The sequence below is a fragment of the Dendropsophus ebraccatus genome, chromosome 6 (genome assembly GCF_027789765.1).
Source record: "Dendropsophus ebraccatus isolate aDenEbr1 chromosome 6, aDenEbr1.pat, whole genome shotgun sequence".
Classification (NCBI taxonomy): domain Eukaryota; kingdom Metazoa; phylum Chordata; class Amphibia; order Anura; family Hylidae; genus Dendropsophus; species Dendropsophus ebraccatus.
The window spans coordinates 32,062,118-32,082,245 of record NC_091459.1 but is presented as its reverse complement, the minus strand read 5'-3'; the positions used below and the strand labels follow the sequence as shown (position 1 = coordinate 32,082,245).

General features: G+C 44.6%; 1 protein-coding gene across 3 annotated transcripts in view; it reads left to right on the top strand.

Annotated features, from left to right (window-relative positions):
* The window catches only part of FBXL4 (F-box and leucine rich repeat protein 4), a 48,275-nt gene that overhangs the window by 2,499 nt on the left and 25,648 nt on the right, over nt 1–20,128 (top strand). For all 3 annotated transcript variants that reach the window (XM_069973600.1, XM_069973599.1, XM_069973598.1), the window contains exons 2-4: nt 5,044–5,639; nt 10,387–10,732; nt 16,335–16,579. In XM_069973600.1, the coding sequence (XP_069829701.1) occupies nt 5,128–5,639; nt 10,387–10,732; nt 16,335–16,579 (1,103 nt within the window). In that variant the 5' untranslated portion in view covers nt 5,044–5,127. The remainder of the gene's footprint in view (nt 1–5,043; nt 5,640–10,386; nt 10,733–16,334; nt 16,580–20,128) is intronic.

The window sequence follows — 20,128 nt, the reverse complement described above, 5'->3', positions numbered from 1 at the left end:
ACCGTCACCTGCGTCCGCCGTCCAGCGATGTCTCCTTCTTCCGGGTCCATGAGAGAGAAAAGGCTGCCAGCGCGCTTGCGCACCGGCAGCCTTTTCATTGGCTGGAGCGCATCACATGGCTTCCAGCAAGCTCAGCCAATCAGGGCTGAGCAAGCTGGAAGCCATGTGATGCGCTCCAGCCAATGAAAAGGCTGCTGGTGCACATGTGCACCAGCAGCCTTTTCTCTCCCATTCACTCTCAATGAAGACGCCGAGGAGGAAGAAGACCCGGACCGCCCCCAGCTCTGACGTCACCCGACACCCGAGAAGAGGACCGTGACGACCGTAATAGGTAATGTATATATTCTTTAACTTCCGGGGTGGGGGGTCGGGGGTCGGAAAGTGGGGGAAGGGGGCCAGACCGGGTATTTAACCACATTACAAAGTTATATAACTTTGTAATGTGTGTTAAATAAGCCAAAAAATTTTTTCGCCGGAGTTGTCCTTTAATGGTGCGTTCACACCTACAGGATCTGCAGCTGATTTTCTGCAGCAGATTTCAATTAAATAACTAAACACAGCATCAAATCTGCTGCAGATCCTGTAGGTGTGAACGCACCCTAAGCAATCTTAAACGATCGCAGTAACGATTTTTCTAACGATCTTTATTGCGAACGGTCAAAATCGTTAAACGATCGATTGGACGAATTATCGCTTTGTGTAAACGCAGCATTACATGGCCCTAAGTGTTTGCAAAGTCCAGGTGGGACCTAGACTTGCATGTACAACTGCCCTTTATTTACTAACTTTTTCTTCTCTGTTCTTTTTTTTTTTGCTTTCCCAGATACTGGTGTCCTGAAGACCACATCAGATTCGGCGTACATGTGGATGACTGTCGGATTTGGTTGTTTAATAAAATGGTGAAAGGGAGGTGTTTTTATTTCAATAATAAAAAAAATTCTTTGCTGTATCTTGTTTTATTTTTTTACTCACTTTACAGGCTTATTGAGTCTTGCTTCACACATGGTAGTTTTTTTTGTAAAACGGACACTTTAGTTTTTGAGCCAAAGCCGGAAGTGGATCCAGCAGGTAAGAGACGTGTAAGTGCCTCCTTTTTTACCCATTACTTTGAATCCACTTCAGATTTTGGCTCAAAAACTCGAATGTATGATTCTAGCCTAATGGGAGCTGGAAGCCACTCTCTATTCCATAACCAAACAGCTACGGCCTAGTAATAGCGGGGTGGGAAGGGTGATTTATATTGGTCCTTCCCAGTCTAATAATACTAGTCTGCTACAGCTCCAGACCAGGAACACCATTTATTGATATTCTGGACTGATGATACCCAGCAACTCCTTGAGTCACTATGGTGGTGGGTACTGGGGTAATACTGCCATTTTAGTAGTTATAATGCCAGCCTAGTAGTTTTGAATGCTTGAAAAGTGAGTAAAAAAATACATAATACACCAGTGATTTTTTTTTTAATTGAAAAAAAAAAAAAATCTGTCGGTCATCAATGTAGTCCTCAGGACACCATCATCATCTGCAAAACAAAAAGGGAAAGAGAGAAAAAGAATTATTAAATAAAAGGTGCTCTTCCCTGCTGCACTGGTGGGTGTGGCTAGTGCATGCGGTAGTGAACTGGTCCAGGTCCCACCTGCAGTTTATAGTGGAGCACACAATAGGGAATAGTGGCCAAAAGTACTGTAAGGGTGCGTTCACACCTACAGGATCCGTAACAGATTTGATGGTGTGTTCAGTTATTTAAATGAAATCTGCTGCGGATCTGCAGCAGAAAATCAGCTGCGGATCCGGTAAGTGTGAACATACCCTAAGGCTGTATTCCCACATTGTGTTTTTTAAAGGGGTATTGCGGCCAACTGCTATATTATACCCAAAACTCAAACTTACATAACATTGCAATAGCATTAAATGACATTCTATTCTTTCTGCACTCGAAGTGTTATAGTTCTTGTAAAAATGCTTGCATTACAGTGTGCCGTGCCGTCAGCTTGCGGTGAGGGTCTCTTTCTGGATGTGCCACCCACCTCTTCTAAGACAGCCCTTGTGTGCTGCACTCTCCCGGACGTTCACAGTTAGATCACATGATGTTCCTTTTTCTTTCCATTTTTTTTACAGTGGTACCTCGGTTTAAAAAAGAGTAACTTAAATTGAGAGCTTTTTGCAAGAAGAGCTCACAGATTTTTCAAAATTGTCACTTGAATTAAAAGCATTGCTTTTGGTACTGGGTGGGGGGGGGGGGGGGGGGGGGGGCATGGCCTAAATATTGGGGTCTACAGCACTGTACTCTGACCCAGGAAGTAGGGCTGTGGAGTCGGAAAAAAATGTTCCAACTCTAAAATTGTTTTGAATTGAGTTTTGATATGGATTTTATAAGTTTTGCTCATCAATATTTTTGATGAGCAACATTCTAATAGGACACTGGCCCTGTTACATAAGGGTGGTCGGGGAAAAGTTGTTGGTCCCTATTTGGCAGTTTATTTCTGAGCTGGAAGATTCCATTGTGTGGGGGGAGATCTGTGCTGTTCTCTTCCTGGATGACTGTATATGAGCAGCAGTGTAATATGAAGATATCCTGTGTGATATAGAGGAGAAGAAAACATAAGTAGTGTAGCAGTAACCTCTGTCCTCAATGTGGTGTTTTCTCTCTGGGGGAACATCATGTTTTTCTTCAGTATGCTATGGCTGCAGTGGGCCGTGTGTGTGCTATGGCTGCAGCAGGCCGTGTGTGTGCTATGGCTGCAGCAGGCTGTGTTTGTATGCTGTGGCTGCAGCAGGTTGTGCGTGTGCGTGCGTTCGTGTGTGCTATGGCTGCAGCAAGCTGTGTGTGTGTGCTATGGCTGCAGCAGGTCGTATGTGTGTGTGTGCTGTGGCTGCAGTAGGCTGTGTGTGAGAAAGAGAGGCAGAAATTAATGGGGTATTCTGGGCAATAGTGAAAAATCCAGGGGGGGGGGGGGGGCAGGGGGTGGTTGGTTCATAATAAAGAAGTCCTATTTACCCATCCGTGTGACCCCTCTATGTCACTGTGTGTGACCCCTCTATATCACAGGTATCTGGCATTATTAGTGTATCTTTGTGTATGATGAATATTAGAAACAGAGAAGTCTGTCAGCAGGAAAAGACCACCTGCTTCATCTAGTCTAGTTGTCAGTAGTTCAGGACATGGAGGCTGGAGACTGGCTGCATTCACTGCACACACATGAAAAGCTGCTTTATATCTTTCCCTAATCACTCAGAAGTCGCCCCAGGATCATGTAGGACATTAGGGAGAAGCTGCTGAGTCAGTGTGATGAAAAACTCCCCTGGTATATGACTGGTCATTTATGAAGGAGCAGTAGTTGGAGTCGGTCCTGATAAAGTTCCGGAGTCGAGTTGGAGTCAGAGCTGCGTCTTACCGACTCCACAGCCCTGCCAGGAAGTCTCCCTCACCTCCCAAATCATAGCAGATCCACTTCAGGCTGGGACTTACATCAGGGGACAGGACTGTGGAGGTAATCTCTCCATAGCTGTAACCCCTCTCTCCCTGGACAGAGAGTGCTGCATGGATGTGCTAACATATGCTCATCCCTTCTATACTGATGTATAGAAAACTTTCTGTCACTGTCCACCTGCACAGCTCTGTGATTCGCACTTCCTGATTGGTCCATGCTGAACACACACTCCTTCCCTATTGCTGTCATGTGACCACACAGACCTCTGACAGCAGCCCCACTTCTCTATTCTAGCTTGTTGTACTACACTACTGCATTATGGGCATCTGCAGTTCCATCCTGTATCTACAAACTGCTGCTGTTTTTTTTTTTCAGGTTTATGCAGTTACTATACATTATACTCCACACATGCTGATTACTATACTGTACAGTCAAGTTCCATTGACGCAATAAAGCAGAGTTGTGGTACGACACAGAACCTGGGGACAGGCGTGGCACTGTTTTTAAAAGAAACCAGCTATCCGAGATAACACCGTTTAAAGAGGATATCTAGAGAGTAGGAAAGATCCTACCTCTTCTGCTCTCCAGCGCTCCACTTCCCCCCTCTGCCTGTCAGCGTGGATATTTCCGCAGACATTGGGGGGGGGGGAGACAAGTTTCGGGACCTATAGCTGCCTAATGTCATGGTGGCATCACACAGTTATTGGACTGTGGGTGTGGTTTTGCCCGCACACAATGTTTGCAGTGCTCGCAGCCTGCTCCTGCCCACCTCTCATCTGCGGAAGTTACTTGCACTGATTCGCAGACGGAAGAAGGTAGGATCTTTCCTGCTATCCGGATATCCCCTTTAACTTACAGGGACAGTTTGGGTCCCCCCCGGAGAGGACAGACAGGCTGTGGAACAGTGTACCTCCGGAGCTGATCACAGCTAAAACAGGGGAGCGCTTCACAACAGACTTACAAAGGTTCCTAGAGCTAAATAACATGAATTCATGTGGAAATGTATCCATCATCCATCCCCCTTCCCTTCATCCATCCTCTCCCTCAGTTATGGTGCGTTTACACAGACAGATTTATCTGACAGATCTTTAAAAAGCCAAAACCAGGAGAAGACTATAAACAGAGAACAGGTCATAAAGGAAAGACTGAGATCTATCCTCTTTTTAAATCCATTCCTGGCTTTGGCTTCCAAAATCTGTCAGATAAATCTTTCTGTGTAAACGCACCCTTAATGGTGCGTTTACACCTGCAGATTTATCTGACAGATCTTTGAAACCAAAACCAGGAACAGACTATAAACAGGGAACAGGTCATAAAGGAAAGACTGAGATTTCTTTTCTTTTTAAATCCATTCCTGGCTTTGGCTTCCAAAATCTGTCAGATAAATCTTTCTGTGTAAACGCACTATTAATCAAGGTGTGTTTTTCCAATCGTACCAACTATGCAACTGCTGAAGTTTTAACAGACAAGCACTTTTAGAATACTTTCTCGGACTTCCCCTTTAATTCCTTTTAGGGTTACTGTACATGGCCACGATTATAATGGTTTTAGCAGCGGCATCAGTATAATGTTTCAATCTAATCAGTTTTTTTTCCTCTCTTGTTTTCTGCAGGAATGTGTTTACCAGGTTACCCATCAGCTACGACAAGAAACAAGTTAGACCACACAATTCACTGGTCACGCCTGTTTGAGCTACATGTCGTCTTGGTTTCCCATGCTAACAGTCCTCAGCATGTTTTATTACATTTGCCTTCGGCGCCGTGCCCGGTTAGCTAGTAGGGGGGAAATGCTTAACAGTCGCAGAGCCATCGAATCGAACAGCCGCTCTTTGCCGGTGTCTACTGAAGTTGTGCAGTATGCCAAAGAAGTCTTGGATTTCAGTTCTCACTATGGAAGTGAAAACAGCATGTCTTACACCATGTGGAATTTAGCAGGCGCTCCCAACGTCTATCCAAGTTCTGGAGATTTTACACAGACGGCCGTGTTTCGAACTTACGGAAACTGGTGGAATCAGAGTGGTAGTTCGGCTCTTCCTTTCAGGAGGACATCACCAAGCTTCTTCAGTCAGGATTACGTAGAGCTTGCCTTTGAGGAGCCTGTTTATCCGACAGCGGTTTATATTCTTGAAACCTATCATCCAGGATCCATTGTGAAGATACTTGCCTGTTCTGTAAACCCCTACTCCCAGACCACACCTGCTGAAGTAAGGTAAGGCCTGTGTGCTATGTCAGTGAGAGGGTACCGTCTGGCATCGGGTATCCCTACTTTGCCGCAAAGACTTTAGTATTTAATCCTACTGTTGGATTTTAAAATGACTGTATCGGTGTAGTAACTGCACAAAGTCTTTAAAGGGGTTATCTGGATAACAAAAACTATATTCTAAACAATCCCCCTTCCTAATAGCACCCTATGTCTAATATACATGTATAACCTATCTTGTACCCTTTCCCTGTTTTTTTCTCATTGTTATCCAATGTTATCTTGATGTGTAAAATCCTCTACTCTTGGTCCACTCTGACGCTCAGCTCCCTTTTCCACCCTCCCTTTGTAGACACAGGACATGTGATCTCCTCTCTGGGGGCGGGGTTAGCTGTCTATTGACTTGGTAACCCAAGATAATCTGCATCATCTCCATGCATCTGTGCTGCTTCCATAGTCTATTGATTTGGTAACCCGACCTCCAGGAGACATAATCTGCACCATCTCCATGCACCTGTGCTGCTTTCATAGACGTACGTGTGTCCTTAACCTAGGTTTATGTAATATGAAAAGTTATAGTTACATCTCTGCTTGCTGTCAGTGAATGTAGGTATATGTACCTGTCTTTGTTTCACAGCTCTGCGTAAGTTATGAATGTTCTTAGAGTCTTAATGGAACTAGAATGTTTTCATTCACAGTCAGCAAGTAGAGATCTAAACCTACACTACATCCCCCACCCCCTGGTAAACAGATGCCATTATGCAGCACATAGCTACACCATGCGCGCGTCAGCTCTGCTACATCATCAGCTAGTATGGAATACATACTGGGGTGATGTGATGCAAAATCAGTGAAAAACAGTTCTGTGTTTACTGTGCAATAGTAATGACAGCAGGGGGCAGGAAAGAAAGCTAAGGGAGCGAGTACACAAATGGAAATGCATGATGGGAAATGTAGTTTCCTGGCCGGCGCCATCTTGGATATAGATCGCTTTTAGAAAAACTTGTAGCTAGAAAGACAGGAGACACCTGAAAATATTCAGGGGGCTTAAAGAGTAAGACCAGCTAGCATTTTATTGTTTTAGCTCTTAGAGCCCTTGCACACTAAGGAAATCACACGGAAAACTTGCCGCTGCTTCCTTGCGCGCCCCCGCTTAACTCTCCGCCTGTGCCATAGGCTCCATTCTATGCTTGGGCGAATTCAGCTTTGGGTGGACGACGGAATCTGCCTGACCATAGAATGGAGCCTATGGGACCGGTGAAACTTTGACCGAGGGGGCGAGAGACGGAATCTGCAGAATGTTATCCGTGTAATTTCCTTAGTGTGCAAGGGCCCTAAGGTGGATAACCCCTTTAACTTGCCATTTAGTAAGAAATGAGTGTTAAGACATTTCAGAAATAAATACAGCACTTCCGCCCACACCACATCACAATAGGTGCTACTCTTAGTGTGTAGGCACCTCCCCAGCCACACAAAGAGAGAAAACTATAGGTGTACATAAACTATAAGGGTCCAATTCCACGGCCTGATGGGGGCCCGATCAATAATAATAATCAATAATAATGGCGATCTAGCAGATCGGCGCTCATTTACTGGGCCTATTCCACACCCCAATAATTGTTAAGCGATTACCGATATCCTTGCAGCACTTGTTTAAACACCATACTTTACCTAAACATGTTGTAGGGCTTCTCCTGGGCTCCTTCTTCCTCCCGCGCGCAGCAGCAGCATCCGAGCGGCCTGTCTGAGCTGACAGACTGCTCTGAAGCTGCTGCTGCATGCGGGACCAGGAGGAAGAAGGAGCCCAGGAGAAGCCCTGTAAAGTATGGTGCTTGTGAAATCGCTGGTTGCATGCCGCGTATCGCTATTCCACGCAGCGATGCGCCGTTGGTGCCCAATGATTTTAGGTTTGAACCTAAATAAGCGATCAACCAATCACACGATCATCGGCTGATCATTGTCTCTGTTCCATGAATCGATAATTGGCCCGATTCGGCCGATATCACTCCATGAAACAGTGACAACGATTATCGCTCTGTGGAATAGGCCCCTAAGGCATTTAGCGTGAAATAACAGCCATTATTTCAAGTTAATTGACAGCCATTATTTAAACAGTGTCTAAACATAAAGGAGCCTAAAGGTGCATACAGACCAGATACTATGCTTAGGCTTAACTCTATTATGAATGATGATCTTAACACCAAATGTGCTGCAACGCAACTGTTAGAAATAAAGCATCCTCTTACTACTTTAGAGACATATAAATACTACCTCTCCAATACGTTTGTATGGACTGTTACGGCAGCCGTGGACCATCTGTACAAAGGCATAAGCAGGACTGATCCAGTTCCTCACATACTGGGAGCTATTGATGATATATATTGTTGTGGGTGCGCCCTAGTGGTGTTGCTGTCTGCAAAACAGCTGATCTGTGGGCAGGTGATATTGGAGCAGGTATACCTTGGGCAAGTTAGACACCTTCTTGACTGATAAGAGGCCTGATCTAAGGACTGGTTTTATTACTTTTAAACAGGGACAGGTCTTTTTTAAATTGTCTAACTTGGGTCAAACATTTTGAGAGCTATCTAATCGCTTCTCAGAATAAAGGCCCTACTACACAAAGCAATCATCGCCCGTATTTTGCTGATTATCGGCCATTATGGCCGATAATCGCTTTTTGTATTAAAAGGCAACGATCAGCTGACATGCACAATATCGGCTGATCGTTGTCTTTCAGTGTCTTTCAGCATTTTGAAATACGAACGACTAGGATAGCAACTAACTGGAGCCGCCCTTGCACTTACCTGCTTGCTTTCAGCGCCGACAGCAAGATGGGAACGACTGCTGCTGTATGCCGTCTTGGAATTCTTTTATTTTTCTTCCATTCATCTCTAGAAGACAGAACATGTCTCCTTCGTGAACAATATGATACTTTATAGTCCCATGGTGTATAAATTGCATAGTGCTTTCTGCAATCTTGACTGATTTCTTTTGAGTTTCCTATGATGTCAAGCAAAAAGGCAAGCGGGTCTTGAAGTGTCACCGTCGTTTTTTTTGCAGAAATCAATAGTACAGGCTATTTTAAGAAACTTTGTAATTGGGTTTATTAGGCAAATATGCCATTATCTGCCTTCAAAAAGACTTTCCCCAGGTCCCCCCCCCCTCCTCTCTCTCATCCACTGCTCATTATCAGGAAATCTCGACTCTTTTACAACATTCGAACCCTGTGTAACCTATTGAGGGGGGAGGAGGGAGATTAATCGCCAGCAGCGAGCTGAGAACAAAGGATTACACAGCAGGACCTGTGTGAAAGACGGTATTCAGAGGTCAGAGAGGTCAGTGCTGACTTTAGAGGAGAAAGCCCGGTGATGTAGCTGTAAATTAACTCTTTGTTGTCCTGTTTTGGTGCCTCAACCCCTCCCCTCTCCATAAGAGAATCATGAAGACAGGGGGAGAGCTTCAAACTGCTTTTTCATGATAAAAATGCATTTTTCATCTAATAAATACAAAGTTTCTTAAAATCGCCTGTACTATTGATTTCTGCAAAAAAAAAATTTAAACAACAGTGACACTTTAAAATCCTTGCACAGGTAAAACATCCATTGAATTCATATGATGCCTAAAGGCGCTCTTACACACTGCAAGCAGCTGAAACTACGTCCCCATATTGCCACCATTGCCAGTGCAACGAGGCTTGGCTTTGGCCACATGCCATGACCATAATGTGAGAATGTGCCCACAGGACTAACAGCAGTGGCCAACGCTTGCAGTCCTGAGTTGCCTCAAACCAGTGTCTAAAGCAGAAAGTCTAGATGCCACCTGCAGATATCGGTGAGTTGCAAGTGCCAGCAATTGCGGGCTGCACTTGGACTTGCCATTGTTTGAAGTGTACTGTCTCCTGTTCATGGCGTTCCATGTAAGAATATTTTTTTTTCTAGAATTTAAAAAAATTTAAACTTCATTGTAAGGCACTATGTTATGTTATTTTACACTATGTTATGAAATACGGCCGTTGTTTTTACATAGTGTGAACATAACCTAAGGTATAAATTACCTAAAATGCAAAGGTGGAGATACCATGTAGGTGATGCAGACATTGATACATCATATGATTCTTGTAACCTTAGTAGTTGGTTCAAAGCAGTGCACACTAGATTTACACCTACTAAGTGGCTTAAAGGAGAATTCCACCGAAAATTATTATTAAAGTATTGTATTGCCCCCCAAAAGTTATACATATCACCAATATACAGGAAATGCACTTAAATAGCTTTTTCCCCTGCACTTACTATTGTATCAAGGCTTCACTTCCTGGATAAAATGGTGATGTCACGACCTGACTCCCAGAGCTGTGCGGGCTGTGGCTGCTGGAGAGGATGATAGCAGGGGGACACTGAGGGACACAGGGCACTGGAGGGACACTGAGCATCCCTCTGCCATCATCCTCTCCAGCAGCCACAGCCCGCACAGCTCTGGGAGTCGGGTTGTGACATCACCATTTTATCCAGGAAGTGAAGCCTTGATGCAGTAGTAAGTGCAGGGAAAAAAGCACTTTATAAGCATTTCCCGTCATAAGTGTATATTGGTGATTTGTATAACTTTTGGGGGGTGATACAATACTTAAATAAAAAATTTTCGCCTGACTTTTCCTTTAAGAAGGCCTGGTGTGATCTTAGAGACTGAAAATTCTTGTAAGAGGTAATGAAACATTGCTGTTACTAGTAACCAGTAAAAATACTCTCTGTGTCATGTCTAGATGGGAAACAATCTGGTCGGCAGAACCCACACGTGTCCATTCTCCTCAGGCTCGCCAGTTCGCACCCTGCATAAAAGAAATCGATTTCCCAACCAATCTATTACGCCTGGAAACTAATAGCTCTCTTTTGGATTATTACACCGAGTTAGATGCTGTGGAATTGCATGGTGTAAAAGAGAAACCAATGCTTTCATTGAAAACAGCTGCCATTGATATGAATGATTTGGATGAAGATGAATACGATGATAAAGATGGCTGTGGAATTGACTGCCTTACAAATCAGTTCAGTAGCTCCAGCCTCAGGGATTGGACTAATAATGGCTATTTTGACAAGCTGCCTTATGAGGTAAGATTACAGATTGTCTCTGTAACATATACCTGGTGTTATTATTTCTGTGGAGGAATGGGATGCTCATAAATCCGAACTCGACAGAGCCACGCTCCTAAAAGAAAGGTGACAGTTTAGAACTTTTCATTCAAAGGGTCCAGTGTCCCAATGCAGCCTCTCCAGTGTTCCCCGCTGCTGCAGCCCTGCTGCTTCCAGGACAGAACTGGTCACAGGAGTGACAGGACATTGATTCAGTGATTGGCTGAGCGGGCTCTCACTCCAGAGACCAGTTCGTTTTGGAAGTAGCAGGGCTGCAGTCTGCGAGGGACACCGAAGAGGCCACATCAGGACATCGGGGGAGTGCAGAGAGGTAAGCATAAGGGGGGACATTTATGAATGGTCCACCCAAGGCGTACGCCTCACTCGCCCGATGGGCCGGCTGGGGGAGCTTGGTGGGGCGTGACAAGGCGGGGCGGAGGTGTGGCCTCCTCCCACGCCTCATTTTTTATGATCTAAACCTGCTCGCAGGCGTAAATCATTATCCAAATCTACACCTGCTGGAAGGTTTAGTATGCCGGGCGCAGGTTTAGGCGCCTGGCCGGTTGGATTCACTGAGAGGCATGCACCTCTTAGTGAATCCTTCCGGGAAAAAGGAGGCGGGGCCTTATATAAGACCCACGTACTTGTATGCCGGTCTTAAAGCGACTCTGTACCCACAATCTGTCCCCCCAAACCACTTGTACCTTCAGATAGCTGCTTTTAATCCAAGATCTGTCCTGGGGTCTGTTCAGCAGGGGATGCAGTTATTGTCATAAAAATAACTTTTAATTCGGCAGCGCTGTGTCTAACGGCCGGGGCTTACATTTGTATATGCATTAGTCTAGCACACCCTCTCTGTCCTTCCTTTCCACCCTCCTCAACATTTACTGCTGTTTGAGCTTTGCACAGGTGTATTAACGATCCAGCCCATGTTCATTATACAAACAGGTGAGGAATAGGGAGCAATCTGCCTGGATCATTCCTAATACTGAGGAGGGTGGGGAGGAAGGACAGAGAGGGTGTGCCAACCTAATGCATATACAAATGTAAGCCCCGGCCGTTAGACACAGCGCTGCTGGATTAAAAGTTATTTTTATGACAATAACTGCATCTCCTGCTGAACGGACCCCAGGACAGATCTTGGATTAAAAGCAGCTATCTGAGGGTACAAGTGGTTTGGGGGGGGTCAGATTGTGGGGTCATATGACCTGAGCTACAAACTATTTAAATACTTGTAGTTATTGTTAGAGGCAACGGAAAACTTCTACTTCAGTGTGAGAGCGAATAACGTGGTAACCTTAGCATGGGACATCTGCTTCTACTTGTCATACGTTAACTACATTGACTACATTATTGTGAGAAAAACTAATTAATAATGTCCATAACAAAGCTGGGGAGACCCTGTGGTGGATAACAGGTTAACTCTTAAAGGGCTATTCTGATTTTAGAGACATATAGGTTATATCACTAATATTGCTGGCTTCTGGAAAATAAAAGAATACAAAATGTGTATTGTCTCCAGCTCCTCCCTCTTTCTCAAAACAATGTATCATCCTCTGATGTTACTGTAGACTTGGCTGCATCTTCTCTCTGAGCTCTAGCCCCTCCCTCTGAGTGATGTCACCATCTCTAACCACTCCCTCCAGCCTACATCACCATCTCCCTGTCAGATACACACATATCTTTATTGGGACATTTAGGGAGAGTGAGGTGTGCAAAAAAGCAGACAGGAAGTAAAAGCAGCAGATGCTGCAACTATACTCTGCAATAGTCTGCAGTAAAATTAGATATTCTGCAACAGCTTTGGACAGAGAGCTGACAGGAGTGCTGTGGAAGGAGAGTACACAGGGTGGGAAGGACTGTGATGAACAACTGAGGGAAAGCAATTCATTTTGGAAATCGTAGTACAGAGCAACTACCCAACCAGGAAGTACAGAACTAGGACTCCCAAAACAAGCTGAGTGCCCCTTTAAGCTTTTAGAGACGCTTGTGACCTTCAAGACGTGTGTATACATATATACAGTGGTGCCTTGAATTACAAGCATAATTTGTTCCGGCACCATGCTTGTAATCCAAATCCACTCTTAAACCAAAGCAAATTTTGCCATAAGAAATCACTGATATACAGACAATTGGTTCCACACTCCAAAAATAATTATTTATTATTCTGAATAAAATGTAGAACAAACAAACATTCAGAAACAGCAAAATATGTGATATTATAAGTTATTGTACGGTTCAGGGAAGAAAAAGAGTGCTGCACCTCACACCTATGGCTGATACTTGTACCTCTCGGCTGCATTAACAACATCAGAATTCTGTATGTGAATTGATCAAGCCACACTGCCCCATGTACCGCGTGCAGGTATCTGATACACATGGGTCCCTACACTAAGTTATTGTACAGTAATGGAGAGGATGGGAGATACAAGGACTGACAGAGACTGCAGGAGCATGAAGGAATGAGCAGGACAGATGTGGGCACAGTATAGCAGCACTCTCTGTCCAGGGAGAGAGGGGTTACAGCTGTAAAGAGATTACCTCCACAGTCCTGTCCCCTGATGTAAGCCCCAGCCTGAAGTGGATCTGCCATGATTTGGAAGGTGAGGGAGACTTCCTGGGACAGAGTACAGGGCTGTAGACCCTGCTATGCAGACCATGCCCCTCCTCCACTCCTGCTCGCACCCAGTACGGGGAGCTCTTAAACCAAAGCAATGCTCTTAAACCAAAACGCTCTTAAACCAAGTTACTCTTAAACCAAGGTACCACTTTATATAAATATATATATATATATATATATATATATACACACAATAGGAAGGAAAATGATGCAAGTTTTTTTTTCTTAAACCATGTAACCATTAAAAAACAAATCTGGTCCTTTTTAGCCTATTCTGCAACATGGCCTCAAAGCACTTACGGCATCAGAGCATACACTACCGCAGTATTTGAAAGCTATTTTCTGCCAAATGAGACCCAAGCTGTCTTGCTGCGTCTGCTGAAGGACTGCTAAACTGTCTAGAATCTTGGACTAGATATATTTTGATCAGCCACTGTAAGGGTAAGTCCACATGTGGTGGATTTTTTTGCTGATGACATCCACTGCAAATAATCCGCAGCAAAACTCACATCTTTTACACTCCGATTTTAATGCAGCAACTCAAAGGGTTTCATCCCTCCGCAACGAGATGAACAAAAATCCACATGCTGTCGACTTTAACATCAACAATTTCTGCGCAGAAAAACTCTGCAGCGTGTGAACAAGGTTTTTAAAATCAAATCCACATGCCTATTACTGTAACCCACTGTGGACCATAGCTATCTAAATCTACAGGTAAAACTCAAAGCAATCCTTTCCTATGTTAGGAAAGGCTATGTTCTCACACAGTATTTTGCTCAGTATTTTTCAACCAAAGTAGACCAGGAGTGGATTGAAAACACAGAAAGGCTCTGTTCACACACTGTTGAAATTTCGTGGATGAACGTCATTTAATGGCAAATAATAGCCGCTGTTTTAAAATAACGGCCATTATTTGCCAGTGTGTGAACATAGGGGGGAGATTTATCAACATGGTGTAAAGTAAAACTGGCCCATTTGCCCCTAGCAGACTCTTTGGAAAATGAAAGGTGGAATCTGATTGGTTGCTAGGGGCAACTGAGCCAGTTTCACTTTGCATCATGTTTGATAAATCTCACCCATAGCCTTTATGTGTTTTCAATCCACTCCTGGGTTTTTTCACGGATTTTTCACTGCGAGATCCGCTGCAGATCCCTGCCCAGTAAACTCTATGGGCAGACACACTCGCAGCAGGATGCACATCCAGCTGTGAGTTTGTCCGCACCCACCCAGTTAACCCCCCCTCCGCCGGAGCGTATACTTCACCTAGTCCCCGCTCTGGCTTGCTTCGGGGGTTCTCGGCACGTCCCGCTCGGCCAATCAGTGTGCTGCCCCCCGCACCGCACTGATTGGCTGAGCCCAGCGTGAAGACACCGGGAGCCCGAAGCAAGCCTGAACGGGGACCAAGTGCATCCTGCTGCGAGTTTGTCTGCTCATAGAGTTTACTGGGCAGGAATCTGCAGCGGGTCTCACTGCGAATTCGCAGCGAGAAATCCGCTGCGGATCCGGGACATCTGAACGTACCCTTAGGGTGAATTCACACATTGTGGATTTACTTAGGTAAAATGTGCAGCAGAATACAATAGCGTGTAAATGCTGTGATTTTCCAGAAGGGAAATAAAAGCACGCTGAAGATTTTCAAATCGGCAGCATCATTAGTATGCAGCTTTCCCCACTTTCAGTGCAGCAGGAGTGAAATCCTTGGTGAGACTGCAAGCGTGTGTATTTTCCACCAGATTCCCTGTGGTTTCATTGCAAGATCAGCATGTGGACTTAACCTAATGAGTAGAGACTAATGTACCGTCCAATTAGGTCATGGAGCTGAACCAAAATTAATTTCATAACATGCATGTGCAATCAAACGTGCCTATTTTATTTGCACACACTCACCTCTGATCAGTGACTTGACTGCAGAACCTGTGAAGATTTAGGCCAGATTCACACCTCCATATATACAGTCCGTGCATGGACTGTATGCTATGGAACGTACTTTTGAAAGTCCATTACTGTACGGACATGCTGTGTCAGTACAGTAGTGTGGAGATTTAAAGTGATATTGTCACCCCCCCCTTTATTCAATGTGCGTTCTTCAGCTGCATATTCAATATATACCTGTATCAAAGGGAATCTGTCGCTAGGTTTATGCTGCCTTAAAAAGGGGCAGCATAAACTATTAAAAAAAATGCTGAACAGATCAGTGTATTACTTACATAATTTTGTTCAGCCGTTCTCCTAATATGCAGGAGAATAGGATTCTTGCCACACCCCTCCCACTGCGCCCAAGCTGCTGATTGACAGTTGACTGCCTATACACAGCATGGATAGATAACTGACAATCAGCAGCTGGTGGGTGGAGTTTTCTCTTTCTCATGAATATTGAGGACTACTGGGCTCATGCACATCATGGAGAGGACTACTTATTGCCTATGTTATTTAGGAGGATATCTCTGGATCAGCTGTACAGAACAATGTAAGTGATACATCATTCTGTTCAGCTTCTCTGTCACTAGTTAATGCTACCATTAGATAGGACAGCAGACACCTACTGACAGAGTCTCTTTAAACTTGCCTGTGTCTTTTTTCTTCTCTAAAATAGCTTAAGTTCATCGGTGGACAGTCACCTAGGCGGGGGCTTTACCGCAGTTGGACCCTCCCCCCAGCAGTTAGATGCCATTAAGCCCCGCCTAGGTGACACTGTCCACTGATGAAATGAAACGAGAGTACGGAGGGGGTGACAGCATCACTTTAACTGTTTTGCCGCTCACAGCATCATAATGAATGATGCCAGGAGTAGCATAGAGCCTGTATATACAGAATGTGTGGCCTTACTGAAGAGAAATATATTAGCTAATTCCATGTACACATCCTGTGCGTGCACCATACAAAGTGCAGTGTTTGCTGGAAAATGTGCTTTACTGTGTGTATTTTACTCTTTGTTTTACTGTGTTCTTTTTTCTCTTGTAGCTAATCCAGCTGATCATTAGCCATTTAGCACTTCCAGATTTGTGTCGGCTGGCACAGACTTGCAAGCTCCTGTATCAGCATTGCTGTGATCCTCTTCAGTATACTCACTTAAGTTTACAGCCTTATTGGGCCTCTCTGACTGATGCTTCTTTGGAGTATCTTTTGCCTCGATGCACACTAGTCCAATGGCTGAATCTGTCCTGGACTGGAAACAGAGGCTTTATCACTACCTCAGGATTTAGCAGGTAAATTAACATTTCCATCATTGATCAGAAAAATCTGTATGAACAGAGGCAGCTCTATAATTTAGTATTAATGAAAGGGGGTATCCACGGCTCAGAATAGGCCATTAATATTGGGTTTTTAGTGATCCTACTCTCGAGATTGTGTGGCACCAGCTGCAGTACCTAGGTCAGCTGCTATGAAATGTGTGGCGTGTGCTGGTGCAAACAATGTAAAACAGTGAAAGTGCTTTTGTTATCTGTCAAAAAAGCGTTCCCAAGCTCCTAAAATGCTGCAAGCTGGAATGCTTTCTCGCTCCCCTTCCCACCCCTGCCCTGGCTTGATTGACAGTCCCAATCAGCTTCAGTTGTGGGAGGAGGCATTCCAGCTTGCAGCAGATGAGAAGTTTGGCCAACCCTCTCTGACACTGTACCGGGAAATAGAGGTATTTTTCTACCTTCTGGAAGCACAGAGGGATATATGAAAGGTACCCTGATCTAACTACTATCTGTTTGGAATGGCAATTGCAGCTGACGGATTCCCAATAAGTTTTTGTACACATTGGCCAAACCCCACTGATTGTATAATATGTAAGGTGGCCTCCTGACTCTCCTCAACAGATGACGTTGGAGGGAGAGAAAGATTGAGCATATTGGATTTCCACTGATTAATCCTTTTGTTGTTAGAGAGATCTGGTAAGTTTACGCCTACTGAGAATACATTAAAGGAGAAGCCCGGTGAAATTTTTTTGTTAAAGTATTTTATTGCCTCCCAAAAAGTTATACAAATCCACAATATACACTTATTATGGGAAATGCTTATAAAGTGCTTTTTTCCCTGCACTTACTGCTGCATCAGGGCTTCACTTCCTGAATAACATGGTGATGTCACGACCCGACTCCCAGAGCTGTGCGGGCTGTGGCTGCTGGAGAGGATGATGTCAGGGGGACACTGAGGGACACAGGACACTGGAGGGACACTGAGCATCCCTCTGCCATCATCCTCTCCAGCAGCCACAGCCCGCACAGCTCTGGGAGTCGGGTCGTGACATCACCGTTTTATCCAGGAAGTGACATCACCATGTTATCCAGCAAGTGACATCTAGAGATGAGCGGACTTTTCGGATTTCTGGTTCGTGAGAACCAGAACGATTGGCGTCGGATTCCCGCTGTCTGCTCGCTCTGTGCAGCGGGTGGATACCTCCTAAGGAACGCCTGGAAAACTGGGATACAGCCATTGGCAATGGCTGTATCCCAGTTTTCCAGGCGTTCCTCGGAGCGAGCAGACAGCGGGAATCCGACGCCAATCGTTCTGGTTCTCACGAACCAGAAATCCGAAAAGTCCGCTCATCTCTAGTGACATCACCCTTTTATCCAGGAATTGACATCGACATATTATCCAGGAAGTGAAGCCTTGATGCAGTAGTAAGTGCAGGGAAAAAAAACTTTATAAGCATTTCCCGTAATAAGTGTATATTGGGGATTTGTATATGTGCACCAGCAGAGATAGCTGATGGCAGAATGAACGTTCATCCGACAGTTTTTGAAAGTCTTTGACCACCGTGAGCCTCTCGTTATATGAAGTACAGAAGATCCATCTTCCCGTAGGTCTGTATAGATGAGAAAAGCCACAGGGGAGGTGAAACATTGCCTGTAATTTCCTTGTAGAATATTCCCTTTTACCCCTTTTCCATGGTACAGTTCTCTAGATTTGTGCTTGTAACATACAGTAAATATACTTATCTCTTCAACTCTTAGACAACCCTGAAGTAGGGTTACTTCGTGAAAGTCTGTCCCCAGACGACCCATGACGTAACCTTACGTCCTGGGTGTTTCTCCCGCTATGAAGCATAGCAGGTGGGGGCCGGCTGCAAACAGCGATCGCGCTGCCGCGTGTCATTAACCCCTTAAACGCCGTGATCACGGCGCGACCGCGGCGTTTAAGTGTAAGTGACAGGGGGAGTCCCCTGTCACTTACCGATCGGGACCCCCGCAGTGTGACTGCGGGGGTCCCGATCGTTGAAACGGACTGCCGGAGGTCTCTTACCTGCCTCCGTGCGGTCCGATCGGCGATCTGCTACACTGAGCCTGCACAGGCAGGCTCAATGAGCAGATCGCCGATAACACAGATCAATGCTATGCCTATGGCATAGCAATCATCAGTGTATAAATCAAAGTACTGTACGTAGAAGTCCCCCAAAGGGACTTCAAATGTGTAAAAAAAAAAAAAGTTCAAAACACTATTACACTACCCCAAAACCCCTCCCCCAATAAAAGTTTAAATCACCCCCCTTTCCCATTATATAAATTAAAACATATAAAAATGAATAAATAGATAAACATATAATATACCATAGCGTGCGTAATTGTCCGATCTATTAAAATATAACAAGCGTCATTGTGATCGGTAAACGGCGTACACGAAAAGAGGGAAAAAGTGCGCAGGTTACCGATATTATGTTACATTATATATTAAAAAAAATCAATAAAAAGTGATCAAAATGTCCGATCTTCACAAATATGGTATTAATAAAAACTAGAGATCATGGCGGAAAAAATGACACCCCATACAGCCCCATAGGTGAAAAAATAAAACCGTAATAAGCGTCACAATAGTCCCATTTTATTAATATTTAATTGCCAAAAAAAAGGATTTCATAAAAAAATATATATATAACATTAGAGAATCTGTGTAACCTGCATATGGTTGTGTTCGGACTGACCTATAGAATAATAGTGTCATGTCGCTGTTACCATATAGTGCATTACGTAGACACAGGAATCCCCCAAACGTTACCATATTGCATTCTTATTTACGATTTCACCTATTTATATCTTCATAAATAATATATTTGGAATTCCATCATACATGTTATGGTAAAATGAATGACGCCATTACACAGTACAACTATTCCTGTAAAAAACAAGCACTTACATGGCTTGTAGATAGAAAACTGAGAGTGCTAGAGCTCTTAGAAGGGGAGGAGGGAAAAACGAAAACACTAAGATCAAAATTTGCGCAGTCCACTGGGTCATTTTGGGCCTGGTCCTCAAAGGGTTAAAGTGATACTGTATTCACCTATCCCCCCCCCCCCCCCCCCCCATCATAGGTACCATTCACTTGCTCAGCTGTCCTTCCCAGTCATGTTTTCTGTAATGCGCCCGCTGATGTGGTTTGCCTAAAAACGACCTTAGGCAGCATCAGCTGAGCCAATCACCGAGTCAATGAGGCACAGCCTAGGACGCTCGTGCCCTATTTTAGCTACGCCTCTTTTCCTTCATCTCCGCCCACTTCATCTGGAACGCCCCTATAAAGTAGTTTTTGATGCCATCCTCTTCACACCTGCGCAAAAGCATCCAAATCGGTGCAGGTGTACAGCCAAGCTCATGTCTCTTGTTCTAGGCCACCTTGTCAGTGCACCTGCGCCATCTTCACTCAGCATTCAGGACTTCTCATTCATACACTGCAGTCGCTGTAAGAGTTACAGGCCATACTTTTACCATGCTTGCGCCACATGAGTGAGAAGTCCCGAACGCTCGGTGAAGATGGTGCAAGTGCACTGACAAGGTAGC